The sequence below is a fragment of the Schistocerca serialis genome, chromosome 11 (genome assembly GCF_023864345.2).
Source record: "Schistocerca serialis cubense isolate TAMUIC-IGC-003099 chromosome 11, iqSchSeri2.2, whole genome shotgun sequence".
Lineage (NCBI taxonomy): Eukaryota > Metazoa > Arthropoda > Insecta > Orthoptera > Acrididae > Schistocerca > Schistocerca serialis.
This window is the reverse complement of record NC_064648.1, coordinates 111,300,253-111,317,000: the sequence shown is the minus strand read 5'-3', so window position 1 is coordinate 111,317,000 and position 16,748 is coordinate 111,300,253. Positions and strand designations below refer to the sequence as shown.

General features: G+C 40.9%; 1 protein-coding gene across 1 annotated transcript in view; it reads right to left on the bottom strand.

The window, feature by feature from the left end:
• LOC126426813 (phosphatidylinositol phosphatase PTPRQ-like) overlaps nt 1–16,748 on the bottom strand; it is a 267,688-nt gene that overhangs the window by 110,920 nt on the left and 140,020 nt on the right. The window contains exons 9-10 of the mRNA XM_050088816.1: nt 10,053–10,242; nt 3,426–3,737 (exon numbers count right to left, since the gene is read on the bottom strand). Of these exons, the coding sequence (XP_049944773.1) occupies nt 3,426–3,737; nt 10,053–10,242 (502 nt within the window). The remainder of the gene's footprint in view (nt 1–3,425; nt 3,738–10,052; nt 10,243–16,748) is intronic.

The window sequence follows — 16,748 nt, the reverse complement described above, 5'->3', positions numbered from 1 at the left end:
AATTTTAAAATTAAATGTTAAAATTGCTACACCAAGAAGAAATGCAGATGATGAACAGGTATTCATTAGACAAATATATTATACTAGAACTGACATGTGATTACATTTTCACGCAATTTCAGTGGATAGATCCCGAGAAATCGGTACCCAGAACAACCACCTCTGGCCGTAATAACGGCCTTGATACGCCTGGGCATTGAGTCAAACAGAGCTTGGATGGCGTGTACAGGTACAGCTGCCCATGCAGCTTCAATACGATGCCACAGTTCATCAAGAGAAGAGACTGGCGTAATGTGAAGAGCCAGTTGCTCGGCCACCACTGATCAGACGTTTCAGTTGGTGAGAGATCTAGAGAATGTTCTGCCAGGTCAGCAGTCGAATATTTTCTGTATCCAGAAAGGCCCGTAAAGGACCTGCAACATGCGGTCGTGCATTATCCTGCTCAAATGTAGGGTTTCGCAGGGATCGAATGAAGGGTAGAGCCATGGGTCGTAACACATCTGAAATGTAACGTGCACTGTTCAAAGTGCCGTCAATGCGAACAAGAGGTGACCGAGACGTGTAACCAATGGCACCCCATACCATCATGCTGGGTGATACGCCAGTATGGCGATGACGAACAGACGCTTCCAATGTACGCTCACCGCGATGTCGCCAAACACGGATGCGACCATCATGACGCTGTTAACAGAACCTAGATTCATCCGAAAAAATGACGTTTTGCCATTCGTGCACCCGGGTTCGTCGTTGAGTACACCATTGCTGGCGCTCCTGTCTGTGATGCAGCGTCAAGGGTAACCGCAGCCACGGTCTTCGAGCTGATAGTCCCTGCTGCTGCAAACGTCGTCGAACTATACGTGCAGATGGTTGTTGTCTTGCGAACGTCCCCATCTGTTGACAGAGGGATCGAGACGTGGCTGCACGATCCGTTACAGCCATGCGGATAAGATGCCTGTCACCTCGACTGCTAGAGATACGAGGCCGTTGGGATCCAGCACGGCGTTCCGTGTTACCCTCCTGAACCCTCCCAGTCTGCTAACAGTCATTGGATCTCGACCAACGCGAGCAGCAATGTCGCGATACGATAAACCGCAATCGCGATAGGCTACAATCCGACCTTTATCAAAAGTCGGAAACGTGATGGTACGCATTTCGCCTCCTTACACGAGGCATCATAACAACGTTTCAGCAGGCAACGCCGATCAACTGCTGTTTGTGTATGAGAAATCGGATGGAAACTTTCTTCATGTCAGCACGTTCTAGGTGTCGCCACCGGCGCCAACGTTTTGTGAATGCTCAGAAAAGCTAATCATTTGCATATCACACATCTTCTTGCTGTCGATTACATTTCGCGTCTGTAGCACGTCATCTTTGTGGTGTATCAGTTTTAATGGCCAGTAGTGTAAATTCGACGCCACATTGGGAGGCATGCACGCCGTATGGGGATGAAATGATGTTGAAGATAGCATAACACCCAGTCCCTGAGCGGAGAAAATCCCCGACCCAGCGGGAATCGACCCTGGACCCGTAGGATGGCAAGCTGTCACGCTGACCACTCAGCTATCGGAGCGGACAGTACAGAGATATGTAAACCACAAGGATACGTCGCTATGGTCGGCAACGCCTACGTAAGACGACAAGTGTCTGGCGCAGTTGTTAGATCGGTTACTGCTGCTACACTGGCAGGTTATCAAGATTTGGACGTTGTATTATAGTCGGTGCACGAGCGATGGGACACGTCATCTCCGAGGTAGCGATGAAGTGGTGATTTTTCCCGTACGACCATTTCACGATTGTACCGTGCTTCTCAGGAATCCGGCGAAACATCAAATTTCCGATGTCGATGCGGCAGCAAAAAGATTCTGCTAGATCGAGACCAACGACGACTGAAGAGAAACGTTCAGCCTGACAGAAGTGCAACTCTTCCTCAAATTTCTGCAGATTTCAATAGACTGTTGATGACTGGAAACATGTTGCCTGGTCGGACGAGTCTCGTTTCAAATGGTATTGAGCAGATGGACACGTTCAAGTCTGGAGACAACATCATGAATTCATGGACCCTGCATGTCCGCAGGGGACTATCGAAGCTGGTGGAGGCTCTATAATGGTGTGGGGTGTGTGCAGCTGGAGCCGTATAGGACCCTTGACACGTCCAGATACATCTCTGACACCTGGTACTTACGTAAGGATCCTCTATGATCGCTTGCATCCATTCATGTTCATTGTGCATTCCGACGGACTTGGGCAGTTCCATCAGGACAATGCGACACCCCACACTTCCACAATTGCTACACAGTGGCTCCAGGGACACTCCGCTGGCCACCAAACTCCCCAGAAATGAACATTATAGAGCAGGTCTGTGGTGCCTTGCAAGGTGCTGTTCAGAAGAGAACTCCACCCCCTACTAATCGTACTGATTTATGGACAGACCTGCAGGATTCGTGGCGTAAATTCCCTCCAGCACTACTTAGACATTAGTCGAGTCCGTGCCACGTAGGGTTGTGGCACTTCTTTGTGCTCGCGGGGGCCCTACACGATATTAGGCAGGTGTACCCGTTTCATTGGCTCTTCGGTATAGATACTACTGAAATATCTCTTCCGTAATAATCGTTTCCGGACATAATATAACGGCAAATTCAAGAACGAAATGATAAGTTTATCATCAGAATACTGTTCTGGAATGCAGCTGGGACCAACGCTATTCAAACAACGGTAATAAAGCCGTTCCACTGAGCTTCCTTTCAGCACAGTGTAACATTTAAGGCCATCACCAGGGAAACGCATTGAAAGGATGAATGAATACTGATTTGAATAAACTTGATTCTGCGAGGAGCAATGACTAAGAGTTAATTACTCTCTCCATACGGAAGAATGACTCTAGTCATAGTGTGAGAATCTCATACGCTAAAAACTGGTACCCAGATGAAAAGAACAACACTCTACACAAACAATAATCACAGTTACTTGAAGATTCTTCAGTTGAGTATCGTAAGGCACGAAATTTGCAAGATAAGTTCGCTTCACCGTACATAGGCGTTGGTTTTCCCATCCCTCCCCCGATACCACCCACTTGTATGGCGAATCTAGTGTCCACATACAGCTCACGTAGCAGCCTAATTGTTCACTGATCAGAATGTATGTTTTTGACACTAACTTTTGATTTGTTGAAATCTTATGCCTCAACAAAAAGTTCAGGAACTGAGGTTATGAAACAACTGGTTAATGTGTTTTCTCATTACACTCTTTTGTAATTAAGAGTAACTACGGGATCTATAGTGATACGTGGATATGAATCTAAGATAGCAATGTGGTGCATATGAAACTATACATTTTGGTCATGACGTATTACTTCACTCATTCATTACCACTGCTACTACTGCCATACTACCACTCTCCTAATTAGTCTTAAGCGATAGTCCACTCACCTGTGCTGGTGGTACAGAATGGAATTATCAGCAGATCTGAGAGACCAGTTCCGGCCGAGGTCACAACGCTAACGTAGACCTCGTAGCAGTGGCTGGGCGTGAGGCCTGAGAAGTTGACACTCTGGCTGTTTTCGGGAACTGTCCCCTGTCGCATAACGTCTGCCGTGCTATTCTCGACGAGCGAATAAGAGTAGCCGTAAATATAGCCATTAAGAGCAGAGCAGTCTTCAGGGGGCTTCCAATTTACCGAAACGCTTGTATTCGCTACAGCAAGTATCGGGTGTTCAGCAGCAGATGGTTTCACACGCGGTGCTGAAACAGGCGAAGAACTTAAAACAACAACGCTCAGACAACCAGTGAAAATTAGTACTGTATTCTACAATGGTAGTGTAGCTTATAATGAAGTGCTGCTTAAGCATTCAACACATGTTTGAAGGGGACCTGGACCTGAAATGACTGAAATTTTCGAAAACATTTTTTGTCGCCAATTGAAAGACAATTTTATCCCGTTTCAAAAAACGTATTTTTTAAATCTACATTTCAGTTGTTGATTTGGTCTTAAACGCTCTATGAACAAATGTCTGCAAACCAGCCACGCTGATGCAATAGGCAAGGAATATCACCATAAACATTCCTTGCCTGCCACAGTCATCGAAAGAATAAAGCCAACATACAGGGACCCTGCAGAAAGAATAAAGCCAACATACAGGGACCTTGCAGATACAAAATCACTTAGTAAATGTCTACATGGCCGTACACAAAACCTCAGTTTCAACAGCAGTGTGTGGCAACGAGTATCAAAAACAGTGTTTGTTGGATGGACAGTACTCAAAGTGGGTGTGATGGATGCTGTCATCTGTTTCAATGATGGTGTAATCAGCAGGACAAAAGTAGTGGACAAATTACGCATGCAGCTGGGAAATAATATAATAGCTGCTCTGACTACTATAGATCGTCAGTGACCAGTTGAAGATGAAAGGACTGTGGAAGCCACCACTAAGGAGTCCAGAGTAAGCAAAAGGATCCTGAAGAAGTCTACAGAGGATAAAGAAGCAGCTGGCGAGCAAGATTATGCTCCTGGAATGTTCTGAAATAGCCATACGATGAGTCAAAACCGTTGTGAACATTCTTTTCTCATTTTCTCGTAACTACATTTTCAGAACATTAGGTACATATAACTTCATAGTCATTTTATCCATGTTCACCAAATTTCTCTCAAGTAAAGACTGGGATATTACCTTTGAATTATGCCTAACATATCGCAGAAATGATCTATGTTTGTCATTCTGTATCTAATTTTAGCGGTATCTTTTTGACAAAATAGTAATGTGATATAATAAGGATTTTTCTAATTCCTCAGATACACTCCAGACTACAAAACGAGAGGCGTAATGTGTTCCTATGAATGTTGACAGTAGCCCGCCACAGTTTGAATGCTATTAGACTGATGATGGACCAAAAAATGGTACCAGAGTGGGAATGTGTATTATAAAAGGATGCGTTAGACCAAATACTGTAATTCTTAAACTATAACAGATATTTTAATAAGTTTCCCTTTACAGCTTGAATTAATTTCATTCATTGTCGGTAAAAAAACCACAACTTCCTCCGCACTGTAGATCAAGAGTAATGTGCACTGAGAACGGGCTAAAGAAATGCACTCCGTTCGCGTCCAGGTCCCCTTAAGTGAATTCACTTTCGACGAAATGAATCTGAGGTAAATTTTAACAAATAAATGCGATAGCAAACCTTTCATCGCCTGTAACCTGAAATAAAACCTCCCAGCAAAATTAGTGTGTTCAGTAAACCCTCCAAAAGTAATTATCTGATCTGTGAAAAATTTTTCAGTATGTTGGGGCAACTTAGAAAACGTTCTTTAGCTCTTAAGTGGAAAAAAGCTTAGGTAAAACGTAGCACTGTAAATGTAATTTCTTATGTTACACTCAGGAAAAACTCTTTTTAATCTTCCAATCTTAGGTAAACAATCGGCTACAGGGTGTTGCTAGGAGAGCGTGCAACAATTTAACAGGACACTGAGGATCCTCTACTGAACAATTTGAGATTGGTAACCTGGGATCGGAGAAGCCAGCTTAAGGAGATGTGGAAGTAGACTTGTCTGCCGCTTTGTCAACCATTACTGTTTTCCAGATTAATTTCATCTGGTCCCATGAATGGCCACCCGTACTTGAGGTTCGTGCAGAGGTCCACCTGAGTTGTTGGAGAACATACGATTGGTGGTTCGTGGGAGGATGTGGACACAACATGACGGCGCACCGCCTCACTTCAGTGTGGATGCCGGCAACCATCTCATTGCAGGAGGTCGTATTCCATGGCCGGCGAGGTCACCTGACCTGAATACCGCTGATTATTTCCTATTGTGATGAGACCCCAGTGGAAACAGGGGTGGAATTAGTTGCCAGAATTGTAGTTACCTGTGATGTGATTCGAAACACCCCAAGGATATTTGTTCGCCGATGTCATGCTTGAACTGAGATTGACGGCCATCAGTTTCTGCACATTTTGCAAGATACAAGACAAATGATATGTTCATTGTGCCAATGATGGTATTTCCAGTTAACTGTGACTAATGTAAATAAAAAAGTATACAGTAATGTGTTTTTATTCCCATTATGTCCTTAAGCTGGCTTCTCTGACCCCAGAATTCTCTACCTCATATTGTTCTCTTACACAACCACCCCCTGTATGTGTCATTTTAAAGTGAGAAATATTCTTACTGCGGAATACATTCAGTTTCCTTTAATAAAATTTCGTAATTATTTTCGCATTATTTAAGGGCAGTAGCAACGTGCTATCCCGACACTGTTAAATTTAGTGACTTGGCTTCCCTGTATTTCAGGAAGCACTGTAGCCATTGACGTGAAACTTTCACAGGACATTAAACTGTATGTTCTGAGTCTACTCAACTTCAACAATTGCTTTTCAGCCACTGCTTTCGGAAATACAGTTTTTAATTAGTTAAAATTTTGTGTACTTTTTTGTTTATTATCCTAAATAAATTTAATTTTACATAACATTATGTTCTTCTTTAAGTTCAGTAGACTCAGGATATATCTGCTATTACTCCCTGAAAATTTCAATATTCTACTCGAAATGGTTTCTGAGATTTAGGGGAAAATGCAACACAAAATGTAATTCTTCAGGAATGGCTTATAAAGTTTCAAAATACTGTAACTCACTTGATATATGATTAATCTTTTTATTTTTAGTCGATCAGAAGCACCATGCACCATACTGTATATCATCCTCTTGATCTTTTTCCAAGTTTCATCTTCTTTTCTTCTTTCTGGACTCCTTAGTGGCCAACTGTGGCGCATATTCTGCTTTATCAGTGCGAACCTTATCCATCCGTTCAAGTTCTCTGAGGCAGTTTGCTCCAGGATTAATTCCCATATGCTGTACCACTTTCATCCTACCAATGATGCCATCATTAAAAGCAAGAACAGCATCACTCACCCCCCACTTTAGTGCCTTCATTCCACAGTATCTGGAGCAAGACTATGACAGAGAGTTCTGTAACGCACAACGTTAATTCAAGAACTACTTCACACCGACACTTCACGTATACTGTGAGTGGAGCCCTGATTATTGAACTCAAGAACATTTTCAGGACACTATATTCTTGTCCCTGCCACCCTGACATGTACACCTTGACTAGTTCCACATTACTCAACAGACTCCTTCTTCATTCGATTTAGGGACCACGACGAATGAACGAAAAAACGAGCAATGAGCAATTATGATAGCTTATAAAATGTTGTCAGCAGACAGCGTATAATCAGCGATAGCTGACTGCAGATGCACTGAAGCGCCAAAGAAACTGGTACAGGCATGTGTATTCAAATATAGAGACGTGTAAACAGGCAGAATACGGCACTGCGGTCGGCAACGCCTATATAAGCTAACAAGTGCCTGGCGCAGTTGTCAGATCGGTTACTGCTCCTGCAGTGGGTGGTTATCAGGATTTAAGTGACTGAACATGGCGCTATAGTCAACGCTCGAGTGATGGGACACAGCGTCTCCGAGTAGCGATGAAGTGGGGATTTTTCCTGTAGGACCATTTCAAGAGTGTACCGTGAATATCAGGAATCCGATAACACATCAGATCTCCTAAATCGCAACGGCCGGAAATAGATCCTGCAACGACGACTGAAGAGAATAGTTCAACGTGACAACGTGCAACCCTTCCAGAAATTGCTGCAGTTTTCAATGCTGGAACATCAACAAATGTCAGCATGTGAACCATTCGACGAAATATCATCAATATGAGATTTTGGAGCCGAAGTCCCACTTGTGTACCCTTTTTGTCTGCACGAGACAAAGGATTTCGTCTCGCCTGTGCCCGTCAACACCGAGATTGGACTGTTGATGACTGGAAACATGTTGCCAAGTCGGACGAGTCTTGTCTGAATTACGGGTATGAAGACAACAGCATGAATCCATGGACCCTACATGTCAGCAGAGGACTTTGAAACTGGTGTAGGTTCTGTAATGATGTGGGTCATGTGAAGTTGGAGTGATATGGTACTCCTCATACGTCTAGATATGACTCTGACAGGTGAAACGTACGTAAGCATCCTGTCTGGTCATCTGCATCCATTCATGTCCATTGTGCATTCCGACGGACTTGGGCAATTCCTGCAAGACAATACCACACCCCACTCGTCCATATTTGCTACAGAGTGGCTCTAGGAACACTCTTTTGAGTTTAAACACTTCCGCTTTACACCAAACATCCCAGATACGATCATTATTGGGCATATCTGGGCTGCCGTGCAACATGCTGTTCAGAAGAGATCTCCACCCCCTCGTACTCTTACGGATTTTTGGACAGCCCTGCAGGATTCATGGTGTCAGGTCCCTCTGGCGCTACTTCAGACATTAGTCCAGTGCGAGCCAGGTCGTGTTGCGGCACTTCTGCGCGCTGATGGGGGTTCTACGCGACATAAGGCAGCTGTATCAGTGTCTTCGGCTTTTCAGTGTAGCTCAAAGCTAGAAATAATGAACTCAAGAGAAAGTCCAAAAAAATAGTAGAAAACTGAATAATAAGAAAATATATAATCCTCTTATATTGATTTTGTGTTGAAGAATTTTTTAAAATTTTATCTCTGCGTGTTGAGTGATGTTGCACCACTATCGAGTTCAAAAATCTGTAAAAGCCTTGAGATGACCCTTTCTATGACCTGGCCAAAATTTCATGCTGTTTCGTGTCTCTTCTAGTGCAGGAAACGACATTTCTGACCAATGAACTGGGGTACACTGTAGAAGTAAAACCAAACTAATCTACTGCATAAACGTGCCACGTGTTTCGCTTCTGCTACAATCGTCCACAGTCTGGTCTGTGCACAGAATAAAGGTGTATTTCGAAGCTGACCGACATTTGCATTTTGACGTGGGGTGAAATGTCCTGCTTGTGACATATATAGGTCAGGTATACAAGAGTCACGTACGTGCTGTACCGGTGAGGAAGGAAAGCGCTGTCGAAGATTGTGCTCCTGGGTGTTCAACAGTTGGATAGGGGTGTGTTTGGGGATGCGGAGGATATAATATTACAAAATGCACTTTACTAGTGGTGTTCAAAAATTCGCTTCTTTCTTCACTACAGGGTGCTACCTAAACCACCCTTTAAACAAAGCGAATGAAACAATTTATTGGAAACAGCATGACAAACAAAGAATGTAAACTACACAGCAGATGCTATGACTGCAGGATTTCCGATCACTTTCAACAATGTAATATCAGAACAGTCTAAACCTGTGACTTTCTAGAATTACAATAATTACTACAAATACATGAGAGTTCTGCATTGTGTTCCATCTTCCATGAATGCAAGTATCTCCATTTCCTCTCTCCTAGCCCCATTCCAGCGTCTGTGGACAACAATGAGTCTGTCCACTTCGATTTTTCATATTCCTTTTTCCGTTCTCCTGATTAATCACAAAGCTTGTAGACTATACATGGTGTGGCAGGTATAGGGGCATATATTTCTATTGGTGGCTGAGGACAGTGCGCTAAACCACGTTACATCAGTATTTTCGTCACTGGGATACTAACCGTTACAGTCATTACAAGTCGTCTGTTTTGTGTTTGTGTAGTAGCTCCAACTACATGTGGCAAGAGCAATCCATTAATGCTCATTCTTCCCTAGACAATAGGTCAGGCGTCCAAGCCTGGACAGTCGGACGCAAAACGGATAGTCTATACTGACAGGTGTAGTCCACTTCATAGTGCAGCTGCGATCGTGCAGAAAGCGTTAGGTCCTAGAGTTTGTGACGTGTTTGTGGGACGACTGTTCGACACACAGAAATAACAATCAACACACTCATGTCTGACCACATTAAGGTATCACATACCAAAAATATCAAATATCTGCAGTTATACCCGTTACAATGAAAGGTTTCCTCTGTCACACTTGTTATAATATGGATGTAAATATTTGCATTAAACTGTCTAATATAATAAAATGAAACACTAATGCTGGTTGGTCTGAGAAATGTTATTTAGGAAATACAAAATTTAGAAATTTTCCATTAAAAAGATATTACATTTGATGCTCTGACTGTATTTATGACTCCATTAATTATACCTAAAATTCAAACCTCTTCATACCTGCATGTGCTGTTGAAGCATTGATAGCATAACTCCACGATGTGAGACCAGCAGGGGATAATGAAGTTATTTCTATTTGGTACAGAGCATGTGGCTGCAGGTGATCAAGTACAGCTGAAGTTGTTGATACTTCAACAACTCCAGACGATCTGGCGCAGTCAATGCCTTCACATGCCAGTAGATAAGCACACTGAAAACGGTGAATGAAATCTTGTTATGCACCAAATTGTACAATAAAAGTTTGTTTATACATACTAAATAAATATTATGTTGCTTACAGCTCCATTAATTTTGAACATTACACACTCTATTTTCAACAGAGGTACAATGTGTCATAGTTAATTTTGAACCTCAGTTTATGTAAGAACGTTGTAGTTTGATAGGAGTGACTGCTGCAGTGAACTTTGAGACCATAGATGTGAGTGACGCCTCTTAACATAAGCAGGGTTGAGAAAAATTTCCAGACTTTAACAACAACAGCAGGAGAAAATACTTGAATGTTACTGGCAGATGATGTAAACCTTAAATCGACATAGAAACTGTTATATCCATATGAAACTGTCCACATCCGTTAGATAGGTACACTTAATCAGGTTGTTTTTGTTTCGTTCCTCATATTTCATAGAAGCCAACATAAAAGACTACATTCAGAGAATAAGTCAAGGGACGCATTAACAAAACAGAGGCAGCTGTTAAAATCTAAATCACTACACCTTTATTTAGAATAATACTCTAGTATATTATTGTATAGTGTATGTGTCTACAAAGAATAAAAAAAAACTCCGTCTCCAAGCCACAAGTGGTCCACCGGGACCCTCCTCAGTTGAGGATGGGGATAGGAGGGGCGCGTGGTCAGCACACCGCTCTCCCAGTCGTTATGATGGTTTTCTTTGACCGGAGCCGCTACTCTTCGGTTTTCACATACTAATAACAAGAACACTGCTACTGTGAGTTTTGCTTTTGATCTGTCATTGATAGCTTAACATCTTCTTTATCACAATGATAAATGTCATAGAACAAAACTGAGAAATTGAATGAAGAATTTTGTGGTACACAGTATCAATTTGTAGGATGGCAATGGCAAGGAAAGCGTTTCTGAAGAAGAGAAATTTGTTAACATCCAGTATTGATTTAAGTGTCAGGAAGTCATTTCTGAAAGTATTCGTATGGAGTGTAGCCATGTATGGAAGTGAAACATGGACGATAAATAGTTTGGACAAGAAGAGAATAGAAGCTTTCGAAATGTGGTGCTACAGAAGAATGCTGAAGATTAGATGGGTAGATCACATAACTAATGAGGAAGTATTGAATAGGATTGGGGAGAAGAGAAGTTTGTGGCACAACTTGACAAGAAGAAGGGATCGGTTGGTAGGACATGTTCTGAGGCATCAAGGGATCACCAATTTAGTATTGGAGGGCAGCGTGGAGGGTAAAAATCGTAGAGGGAGACCAAGAGATGAATACACTAAGCAGATTCAGAAGGATGTAGGTTGCAGTAGGTACTGGGAGATGAAAAAGCTTGCACAGGATAGAGTAGCATGGAGAGCTGCATCAAACCAGTCTCAGGACTGAAGACCACAACAACAACAACAGTATCAATTTGGAATAACTGTATTTACATTCGGTGGCAGTAGTTGAGTATGACATCAGATGATGAATAGCATTATTGTACATGTTCAGTGACAGTCATGAGATGAGTAGCTTGAATCTAGCAGTAGTAACATTTTGATTGATCAAATTAGGCATTACTTGGCGGATGAACCTCAGTAACAGAGAAGAAAACTTTATTTAATTTTATGTGAGGTGATAATGGTTTTGATGGAAGAAAATGTAGTTATTTCTAGAAAATTGAGCAGAAGGCTACATGGAAAGAAGAGATAGGTGGAATGCTGAAAACAATATTTGATGTAAGCAATATCTGGTGACTACTGCAATAAAAGAGATTTTATAAAAATATTACATTAACCATCACCTTTCAGGTTGCAGTTGCATGTGGTCTTTGCTGTTACGCTTTTTGCTGACCCTGTCATGGGCACATAGTCTATGGCATCTCACTTCATGTAACTGGAACAATGGCAGACTGCGGCCTCTGACTTCAGACTTTGTGACTCCTAGCAAACTGCATTTTTTGAAGTTGGTGACTGTCCTGATAATTTTCCCCTTCTACCAAAACCACCTCATGGAATCAATTCAGACAGATCAGAGTCACCTTGTTGCGTCAATCAATAGCCCAAATTATATTATATGAACAGTTATCCTAGTTCCTAAATCACAGTTTATATATTGATTATGAGGTTAATTCTACCCAGCTCCACTGTACCTTCACTTCTAGCCTCTTGAAGCTCATGATCGGGTTCGCCACAATGGAAGATACTTCTTCCATCTACCAACTGTATACTGGTTTTATTGGAGCTTTTTGTTTAAGAAAATTGGTACTTCTAATAAACTGAGCAGGAAGAAACAGCTAAGAAGAGACAAGAGTAATGATGAACATTCGATGTTCAATAGTAAGTCATTTATGTAAACAAAACGAGGCTGGGTCCAACATTGAAACTTATGGTACACCTTATGAAATATCTCCGTATTTACATTAGAAGCTTGCAACATTCTCTTCTTTGAGGTGTTTCGTTCCTATTTTTGGTCTCCTGTTTTTAATATATAACTTGACTCGGCACACAGGGCTGTATCTGATGACATAGTACAGTGGGTTCATTAACAACATTTTGTGATCAGTGGCACCGTATGCGTTTAATAAATTTAGTAAAATCCCAACAGTTTTCCTTTTGTGTTAGTAACACCTGTGGGATGCTGTATGGGTTCATATACAGGGTGAACGTTAATAAAGCCGACAAACTGTAGGGACGTATTCCTGACTGGAAAAAGGGGAGAAAAGTCCTTTTTACATGTGTCCAGAAAGGCATCATTGCTATCGTAGATGGCGCTGACAAATGGCAGTTCCTCTGACCACGTTCCGTGTGTTCCTTTTGTGTTGTAGGCTGTGTGATTGACGCAGCGCAATGAAAGGAGCAGAATGGACCGGTATTCATGTCGGAAAACAAGGCGAGATCGAGTTTGTTTACAACCAACAGATGGAAACGGCCTAGAGGCAGCACAGCTACAACCAAACAAGTACCCTCACAGACATACACCTCATTACACATCACTTGAGGTCCTTTTCGAATATTTGTGTGACAATGGGTCCTTCCAGACACCAGATTTGGAGGACTGGCTTCTACAGCATATTGAGACGATTCCTAGAACAAGTTCCAGGGAAGTGGTCCACCAACATGATGTAAGCCACAGTGTGTACTGCATGACAACCATTAACATCCCTATCACAGGCAGTCCCACGGAGGCCACTTTGAAAATTCTTGTGACAAGGTTACGATACATCTCTGTACTGTGGTTCAGGACGATCTGTTGTCATTTCATTAACACTGTCCATTTCTGGACACATGTTCACAGGATATTTTTAACTCCATTTCCAGTTGGAAAATTCGTCCCTACAGTCTGTCGGTTTTAGTAATGTTCGCCCTATATGGTAATATGTGTGGATTTATTCTTCCTGAACCCACGGAGAGAATCTGCTATAATTTGATTTTTCTCCAAAAAATCAGTCAATTCTCGATTGAATAATCTTCAGTGAAGTGTACAAAACTGTACTTAACGAATGATATAGGTCTTCAACTTTGAGCATTCTTTTTCACATTTCTCTTAGTGCAATAATTCTTGCTACTTGCAGGAAGAAAATGTACCTGTCATTAGAGATTAATTTAACATATTATATTAGAGTGGTTCTTTATGGAAAACTCAACCATTTCATCAATTTCAGATGATGAACAGTTGCTTGGACTGGTGCTTAATATAATTCCACTATCATTATTTTTTTTATAGAATATGGAGGCTAAGGGAGATTTTATTATACTTTGTGTATTGTCTGAGGTGTTGCTGACATTTTGTAGAAGTTACTTCAAATGGCTCTGAGCACTATGGGACTTAACAGCTGAGGTCATCAGAGCGCTAGACCTTAGAACTACTTAAACCTAACTAACCTAAGGACATCACACACACATCCATGCCTGAGGCAGGATTCGAACCTGCGAACGTAGCGGTCACGCGCCTAGAACCGCTCAGCCACACTGGCCAGCTGTAATTACTCTACAGTACTGACATAGTAACTTATCGCATACCATATTACATTCACTTTATTTGTAGATACTATTTCATAGCAGTCACTGACTATTCATTAGAATTGTGTGATATACGTTTTGTGTATTTTTGACAAATTTCTTAATGTACCTCTCTGGGAACATGGTAAGGTTAAACATTTCCATACGAAATGTTAATTCCTGTTCTTATCTGTGACTTCCTTTTAGATTCATTTGATCTGATGTGCTTCTGAGTAAGAAGGAAAGTAATACGGAAATAACGCCAGAATTTATTTAAGAGAGGTCTCAGTATGTAGCCACTATCATCTACATTACATACTCCCCACTTTGTACTGATTGTAAATGGCTCGAAGTTCTTATACTTTCGCTGAAATTTTTACGATTTTTATATATTTCTTGTTGTATTTAAAATGGAAACATTTGAAGGTACATTCCTTGGGCATAATTGGTCTTTGTATTCTGCATACACAGGATCCATGGACTGCAAAAAACTGTTTGTAAGCATCTTGTCTAAAGTTGTTTTGGAACAGTTTTCCCACATTGTGAGAAATGTTACTGTTGCTTTCAAAATTAGTAAGATCAGTGAAGCAGTAGAAATTCTGTAACTTCCCTTGTTGTTTTAATATCATCAATTAACGTAGCCACAGCACATTTTTTAATGTTAACAGTATTTCAGGACATTTCACAAATTTTTTAACGTTGCTACTTGGGGAACGCAAGCAATAATTGTTTTGAAGTCTAAAATTTTGATAGCAGATAAATCGCAATCTTTGTCTTGATTTAAATATCATAACTAACCGCATTTTCAATGTAATACATAGTTTTTTTGTAAATCGGCATTATTTTCACCTTTATGACTTTCTGTGCAATAACACACAGCTAATGTGTAGGTTGGTTTACTCAGGTAGCTAATTTGCACTGATTTTATTAATTGTTTACTAATGCATATAGCATTTATATTACTCAAGTCATTTGTAAATAACTGCTCAAAATTTGCAAGCTTACTAGCGATCAACTACACACTCTGTTTATATAGATAAAATTTTTTTATCTCTCTTTCTTGATGGAAGTTCATATTAACATTATTGTATAACTGATGCAGTACATTGGTTATCTGTGATAACTCCTTTATGGCATTCTCTTCTGGCATGTATCTGACCAGGAAACAAAATCAATCATAAAAGGTGGAACTTTCTTTATTATTGTGGAACCTCATGTCTTCTCTCATATAAGCCTATGAATTTTATATAACGTTTCGTATACAATTTATGCGGTGTGTGCTAGCTGGAAATGCTGAGTTTCTTTCTATGTCTATTCTACATTATGGGCTGGGGGTAAATGTTGACAATCTTCTGATTCTTTTACTGCACTGTGGGCTGCTGGCAAACGAAGTGTTTCAAGTACACAGAATTCTAGTTACAAATGGAGACATCATTTTCACATTCCTTGTGTATCATATATTGCCTTCAAATTCTTATTTCTGTTATTGAATTGAGACTTTCTCGGCAAGTTCACTTTCTAAGTAATGTACTTTAACATGATGAGCCCACAACCAGAAGAAAATTCTGATGTTCCCAAGAAAGATCACTTGCATTGTTTCTCATGAATTGATTACTTTAGTAACAAGTAACTATTTGCACAATTTTATCGAAGAACGAAACTTGATAACTCTTCCATGCAACATACTTAACCGGACTGACAATGTGACAAATCAAAAAGTATTTACTCCAGTACCATGAGGAGACCAAGAATAAACTTGCAAACATTACGCACAATACACAAAAAAAGAGCAAAGATGAATAATTAACTCTCAACATTCCTCTTTAAATATTTTTCTTTCTACTTCTCCAATTAGTTTATAAGTCCCAGGCGTAAACAGTAGCCACATCAGCAAGCTGATGGGAGTTTCTAACATCTCTTAATTTGACAGTATTTTCAATGTGTCACTAAATGAACTTTCCTGCAAATTCGCTATGCTTCTGGCCTCTTGTCACCATACAATGTTCTATATTGGATTTAATCTGTAGAACATGAACTTCTTACGAGTTACTCTGTATTCAACATTTACGTGACAGCCTGTTTGATTCAAGCTTGAAATTCGAAGTCTTCTTGAAGACATAATCTACAACATACATCACTGATCAATGAGGCAGTGACTCAACATTTTGCTTAAGCTGTCAAACTTTTAACAAGGCTTTGCTTTTATGCATACCAGGTAGTGCGTCCCCATTGCATGGTGGGAAATCCATGGGCATTCAGTTGATATATTTGCTGGGGATGTCCCTGCAGTCGCGCTTATTCATCTGTGTCCTCGGTGGCTCAGATGGATAGAGCATCTGCCATGTAAGCAGGAGATCCCATGTTCGAGTCCCAGTCGGGGCACACATTTTCAGCTGACCACATCGAGGTAAATCAACAACACCTGTCGGCAGCTGAGGGTTTCAGTTAATCATCATTAATTTATTATTTTGTTTATTATCAGGATCACATTATCCTTAGTCTTCAGACTCTCTATTACATCAGACAG